The sequence below is a fragment of the Cynoglossus semilaevis genome, chromosome 16 (genome assembly GCF_000523025.1).
Source record: "Cynoglossus semilaevis isolate Cse_v1.0 chromosome 16, Cse_v1.0, whole genome shotgun sequence".
Taxonomy (NCBI): domain Eukaryota; kingdom Metazoa; phylum Chordata; class Actinopteri; order Pleuronectiformes; family Cynoglossidae; genus Cynoglossus; species Cynoglossus semilaevis.
This window is the reverse complement of record NC_024322.1, coordinates 14960672-14967714: the sequence shown is the minus strand read 5'-3', so window position 1 is coordinate 14967714 and position 7043 is coordinate 14960672. Positions and strand designations below refer to the sequence as shown.

General features: G+C 40.7%; 1 protein-coding gene across 2 annotated transcripts in view; it reads left to right on the top strand.

The window, feature by feature from the left end:
• The window catches only part of asic4a (acid-sensing (proton-gated) ion channel family member 4a), a 61924-nt gene extending 59769 nt beyond the window's left edge, over positions 1 to 2155 (top strand). The window contains exons 6-10 of one of the 2 annotated variants that reach the window (XM_008328889.3): positions 511 to 664; positions 744 to 835; positions 935 to 1014; positions 1350 to 1460; positions 2027 to 2155. In XM_008328889.3, coding sequence (XP_008327111.1) covers positions 511 to 664; positions 744 to 835; positions 935 to 1014; positions 1350 to 1460; positions 2027 to 2155 — 566 coding nt within the window. Of the gene's footprint in view, positions 1 to 510; positions 665 to 743; positions 836 to 934; positions 1015 to 1225; positions 1461 to 2026 lie in introns of those variants that run through there. The other variant, XM_025064142.1, reaches the window with a different exon arrangement.
• Positions 2156 to 7043: the final 4888 nt, after the last annotated feature.

Below are 7043 nucleotides of genomic sequence, written 5' to 3'. Positions count from 1 at the left end.
CTAACCCTAACCCTATACTAACTAACACTATACTAACTAATCCTATACTAACTAACCCTATACTAACTAACCCTATACTAACACTACTATACTTATTACAAATTACAGATGTTACTCATTTTCTATTAAAGCAACAAATACATTTGTTTTGTAGAGCAGTAATTATCGACCATTTATTTTATTACACACTACAGAGTGTACATTTGAGATATATATGTATATATGTATATATATATATATATATACACCACTGTCCGTGTCCTTTGAGCTAAGTTTAGCTATGCTAAGATAATTGTGCTTAGCTCATCAACTATTCTTTTTCTTCTTCTGTGGGTTTTTAAAGAAACCGTTTACGTTTCATTACTTCTCCCTCTAAAATGTTGACTTCTAGAAAACAAACACATTCTAATTTCATGGAAGGGTTAGGGTTAGGGTTAGAGTCGTCTCTACTGCAGATCCCGGGGCCTTACATCACCCTGGTAACGTCTCACCCTTCACTCATTCCTGCAGCACAGCTACAGAAGAACAGTGGGGACACCTGTCCATGTGAGACTCCCTGCAACCTCACCCGCTACGGCAAAGAGCTCTCCATGGTCAAAATCCCCAGCAAAGGCTCGGCGCGCTATCTGTCCAGGAAGTACGACAAGTCTGAGGAGTACATCAGGTGAGGGAGCGAGAGAGAGACACACAGAGAGAGAGAGAGAGACAGAGCTTTTTCACCTGTGTGTCTTTGTTTTTCCCAGAGACAACTTCCTGGTCCTGGACGTCTTCTTTGAAGCCCTGAACTATGAAACTATAGAACAGAAGAAAGCCTATGATGTTGCAGGGTTGTTAGGTAAGCTGCTGCTAGATGTTAGCTGCTAGCTGTTAGCTGCTAGCAGCATTCACTCATCACGTTAAACAGCACAGGATTCAACTACGGTCTTTTTCTCAGGAGACATTGGTGGACAGATGGGTCTCTTCATCGGAGCCAGCATCCTGACTGTCCTGGAAATACTGGATTATATCTATGAGGTACACTTCCTGTACTCCTGTCAGCCAATCACGACAGCCCAGCCCAGACCTTTAGCAACTGTGGGCTAATGGATAATAATGAACAGCTATTGTTCTACAGCGTGTCATGACCAAACTCATCAGTGCTGCATCGTTTATTTTCTTTTTCATCGATATTGATTTTGTTTTGTTTTTTCAAATGTTAACTACCAACCGTGTCACTGTTTGTCAGGTTTCCTCCCAGACATAATGATGAGTGTCAGTGTTATCAAGTCTGTGAGTCCGAGGACTGAATCTCTGGTCTCCCCCTTCTCCCCCCTCTCCCACCCTCCTCCGTCGTACCGTGGGTAAAACAGGTGATTAAGAAACGGCTCCAGCGTTTGCTGCGGCCGCAGAAAGAAGAGAAGAAAACGAAGCAGCAGATCAGCACTGTGTCAACAGTCGGTCTGGAGGAAATGAAAACAAAGGTACAGAGCACACACACACACACACACACCACATCCAATTACACTTGACGTTGTTTTCATGTTAAACAGTGTTGGTGTTTCCCTGCAGTCATTTACAGCCAACAATGAAATATTTCTTCGCTGCTGAAACGATTCTTCTTCCCTGGAGACGGGACATTTTTTGTCAGTATTTAATCACAGACTGTTGTTTTTTTTTCCTTTTTGTTTTGACTTCTTTTCTTAAATGAAAACATTTTTAATCATGGTCCGTTGAAGGAGAACTCATGTCGAGATCATAAACTTTCACTGACTAGATGAGACTTTTCTGTAGTTTTCTACTGTGACCTGAAGTGAAGTATATTTATACACAAACATACGCACAGTGAAGGAAAAGACAACAGCCTCCTTTTATGTTACACATTTACAAAAGGGAGGTTTGCGGGCCAGATGTGGACCACACCCCTTGATTTGAGGGCCACATATCTAGATCTATACCTTTTGTTCTGCAGTTCTGCAGTGAAGTTTTTTACCAGCTGAAGTATTGGCTGTCGCAGTACTTTTCATATACTTTTATCCACTTTGAACAGGAACCTCATGACACAACACGGAATCACCCAGAGGGGGCGTATGCCAACACAGTTCTCCCGAACCACCACCACCGCCCGCACCAACACCACAGCGGGCCTCACGGTGTGTTTGAGGACTTTGCCTGCTAAAACCAACCATGGTTTCTAAAGTCGTGGTGACAACAAATGATGGGAGTGGTCTGTGAGGTCAGTCACAGACTCTTCTGGCATTTCTGTCATCAGTGAAGAGCTACAGCCAAAGTCAGACTCCAAAGCTGTGCTGCTATCAAACCACTGGTGCGTGGGCACAGAGAGGACACGGCCTTTTTTTTCTCCCTCCCTCAGACTCCATCTCTGGATGACGAGTTTGATCATTGGTGAATCTGGGACCAGGTTTTGGTTCTAACTCAGGAGTCGAGGAGTGGTCTGCATGTCACCGTGACTCCGTTTATACACAGAAAAAAGAAAAAAAAAGATTGATTTATTTATTGATTCAGCTCATGTCTCGAATTTTTTTTTGTTTGGGATATAAACACACACACACACACACACACACACACAGTGTAACATACTCGTCCATTCCACCATGGTAAATGAAGTACTTATTTAAAGAGATACTATTATCTATGTTCTATATTGTGTACAAGACGAGAATACTTGTTACGGCCATCCAAAGTACAGGAGGAAGTATTTAGGCTGACCTCGTGTGCTAGTGCGAGGAACATCTGTCCACATGGTACAAACTGTCTGGTTGTGGTTGAGGTGTTAGAGTAGTACTGTACTGTACTTGTACATAAAGTCCAACTTTACTCCAGAGAGTTCTTAAGATTGTTGTCGTTGTTTATATTCACTTCATATATAACTTTATATATTAAAAAGAAGTATTTTATATGACAAGACAGAATACCAACTGTAGCAGTGACACCTGCTGGTACGACAGAGAACAACAGGTTCACAGTAGGCTGTACCAGGGTAGTCGGAAAGTTCCAAGACAATGTATGTATGAAAATAAGTCTTGAAGTTATTTCTCTACATTTAGGTCCAAACACTTCTGTTATATCAGATATATACAGTATATATGTATCAACCACGGTTGCCAGGTCTGCTTATTACATGCTACTTTGGCCTTGGTTGTGTTAAGAAAATGTAGTTGCCTATTGATTTCCTTCTGTCTGTCACTGCAGCATCCTTAGACAACAGAAGAATGACAAGGGCATGTATGACCCCACCCCCACACTGCCTCTGATTGGCTGCTGCTGGTTGGAACTGTCCTGGTATGAAATCGAGTTCCATTCAAATGTTCTTTTACTTTTGGGAGTGAACAAATCTAAAAAAAAAAAAATCACTTCAGTGGAAATGAAGTTAATTAAAAAGTGTTTTTCAGTCTGATCAAATAACATGTCACACAACAACAGACCTGGTCAACAGTGTCTTCACTTCACTGTGGTGTGGAGTATTATAGTTTGTAGAATGGATGATGGATCCATATATATTTATATATACACACACAGTGTGTATATATAAATATATACACACTGTGTATATATAAATATACAGTATATACTTTTTTTGATGTGTTTGAAGTCATTTTTACCCAGCATCCACTCTTCACCTCAGTTAGCGTTAGAACTTTACGCTGACTCAAGCAATAAGATTTTCTCTTTTTTGCCAAGTCATCTCTTTCAGCTGTGGAACCAGAACCACTGTAGAGGTGTAGCAGCTATTTACAGAGCAGACCTGGCATCTGTGTGTGTGTGTGTGTGTACTTGAACATTTTTCACACATGACTGAGCACATTACATTGACTCTAAATAGTTAGAAAAAGAAGCTTGGAGAGTTTTATTGCAGCCGTGAGGTTTCTATCAAATCAATCAAGTTCCACAACTGACCAGAGGTTCTGGAACAGTGTTCTGGAACAGTGTTCTGGAACAGTCCTAGCTGTTTACAATAACCTGGAATTTCCAGAGCACAAGTTTCACCAGGTGCATTCATCGAGCCACGTCAGTGTTGATCAGATGGAAGTTCCGTCTCTCGTCCTCCGACATCAGAAATCATTTATCATAATGTTCGTTCAATCTGTTTTTACTTACGGTTTTTAGGTTAATTTCACAAAACAAAACATACAAATATATTAAAAGTAAGAGGTAGCTGCACTGCAATGATTCAGTTGGAAAACAGTCACAGTAGGGGGCAGTAATGCAACTTGAAGGACATAAAACAGGCACTTAAAGAAGAAGAAGCAAGGTGTGGGAGATTAGCTAATTTGTTAGGATTAACCTAGCCTGAAATCTTAATAAAATATTCTGTGCTGTATGGGAGGCACCACAACCAGCAGCTCTGATTGGCTGCTCAGCCGTGATTGTCTTGAACTTGAACCGGCGTTGATTTGTTACGGTGTCAAATGTTTGGATTCTTCTTTATTTTATTCATAGTATTTATTTTATAACTGTATCATTTTAAATATTTATCTTTACCTTTATACAATTCCAACGTGTTGTAGTGAAGGGATTTGAACCCACACCTGCTGTTCCAGTCACACAACAAGAAAACTCAGATGTACTACAGTATAAGTACTATACTGTAGTACTAAAAACACCTGTGGACCAGACTGGCCAATATTGTTGTACCAGTACTCATTGGCATGGGCATTACCAAGTTATCCACAGCGCCCCCTGCAGGGTAGGGAGAGTATTTCTCTTTGTATACAGCAAGCAAGAATTTTTTTCATACTTTTGCTTAAAAACTTTTTAAAAAATTGTTTTCTTTCTCCATAGTTATTCACATCATTAGTTTTCATGGCTGCAACAAATATTCATCAATTCCTCCGTCTTCTACGGCTTCCGTTCATTTTCAGGGTCAGAGGTCAGTGGACACAAGTCAGTGGACAGAGGTCAGTGGACAGAGGACAGTGGACACCTCCAGCAGGTTAGCAGTTCAAAACAGGAAGTAAACACTCACTGACTCAACACCTGTCTGTTCAACAACTTTACACTGAAAAAGGCACAGCCATAAAAACAAACAAACATCCGGGTCATGGACCACAGTTTGGACCACCTGGTTCGATCTGTTTGGCTAGTTTTGATGGTAGACCAAAAAAGAGTACACAAAGAGTTGGTAATCAGTAATAATTGATTACTGATTTTTTACACTTACACGACCAAAGCAGAGCATTTACCAACACAGTAACAGTAACATGTAACATGTCAATGTCATGTTGTTTATTTCACACAGTGAGAACAGACTTTTCACCTCAGTGTATTAAGATTTCTGTTGTTTTGCTTTTTTATATCTGATTATGTAAATGAACTGCTGACAACAGATTCACACGTTTGTCACAGGAAAGTGTTTGGGTCAAAAAAACATATTTCACATGTTGCTCTGAGTGTAGGTAAAATAAACAGACTTTTTTTCATTCAAAATATAAAACTGGTGGGGTTCAGTTCCTCCAACAAGGTTAAGAACCACTGCTGTAGATCCAGCAGCCGTTTTCCACCGTCCACCCTTTGTCAAATCCCTTCTTTTTATCAGCCAATCATGAGCTTTACAGGCTGTTTAATATTCATAATCATGTGTCACTTTGACATTTTCAAAAGGTTCCCAATCACAGTCTCTGATGGCATCCTGGACGGGCTACGCATAACAATCTTCTCCTCTGTCATCAATAATTGTAGCCATCCTCAGACAAGTCACAAGGGGGGGCTGCTGTGTCCAGATGAATTATAATCCTAGGCTTTTGTTAGACTTTAGTCTGGAGCAGGGTCAGAAATGGGCAGAGGTTAAATGGCCATGAAATATCTGAAATAGTCGGTGAAATTGACATGAGGGCGGCGTTCGATGCCCTCGTAAAATTTCAAACATAAAATGGTTAATGTGGAAAATGTACGTCCACTGTCAAACCGTGCTCCGTTTAATTCCATGTCCAAATCTCAGGAGTCGGTGGAGCAGTGTGTGTGTGAGGTCACAGGACAGAGTGGTGGGCCGCACCTCCGTCTCCGCACTATCGCCCTCTTCTGCACAGTTTTAAGGCTGCGTTTGTTTTTTTATAGCTCTGTGACATTCAGTCTGTGCGGCCTCACCACATTAACCATAAACTTCAGTTTAATGTAACTCCTCAATGATGGGATGTTTGGAATGTTTTCTCTGAGTGACCCAGTGTCACCTGGGAGGAAATAAAATAACATTTTAAAAAAGACAGCGATGCACCGTTGTTCAGAGACAATGAAAACCTACACTCTGTACAAATGTGTGACTTGTGATTATTTCTTCTGTTCAGATGCATTTTATAAATGTTAAATATACTAAATATGAACACCATTAAAGTTTAGATATAAACACAGCGTTTTATCCAGAGTTCAGTTTATTCATTAGCCAATTAAAGTCAAAATGTGTTGTTGTTTTTTTTTTTTTTTTCTGAAAGGACTGAGTTTATCAGAGAATTGCACCCGCACCTCAGGGGGGTGCAGTAAAACACAATGAGGGGCAGCTTATTTAAAAAGATGTCATTATCTAGTTAGGTCAGTGATTTATACACCTGTCTGTATTGCCCTGTGCTGTTGTTCCAGTTGTTTAAATACCCTGGGGCTGAACCAGTTTGAAGAGGACTTGGAACGACTTTGTCCCCGTGTGGGAGGAGAAAGTCCTGGGATTGGACGTAAAACAAAGTACAAAATAATGACTTACAATTAAGTCCCAGCTGCTCTGTAGTTGTGTGGTTTTACAGCAGGCCTTCAGGCCCTGAAATAACCAACACTGTAATTAAGGCTTCAACATTTTCCCTGTTTTTACCCAGACGTCAGGAATACCTCAGCTGTGTCAAGAGAAGGAATGTTAATCACATGCTGAGAACGCGAGCGCCGTATCATTTGTTATCAAAATGTGATTTCTACGTCTCCATGACGCCGCTCTGCAGAACTGAAGGAGCCGTGGTGCAAACGTGCTCTTCTGCTGACACCTAAAGGACAAAGTGGATTCTGTGAGTAAATCCAGACTTTTTCCATTGAAACACTCTTTATTTAAAATGAAAATGTCATTCACAGTT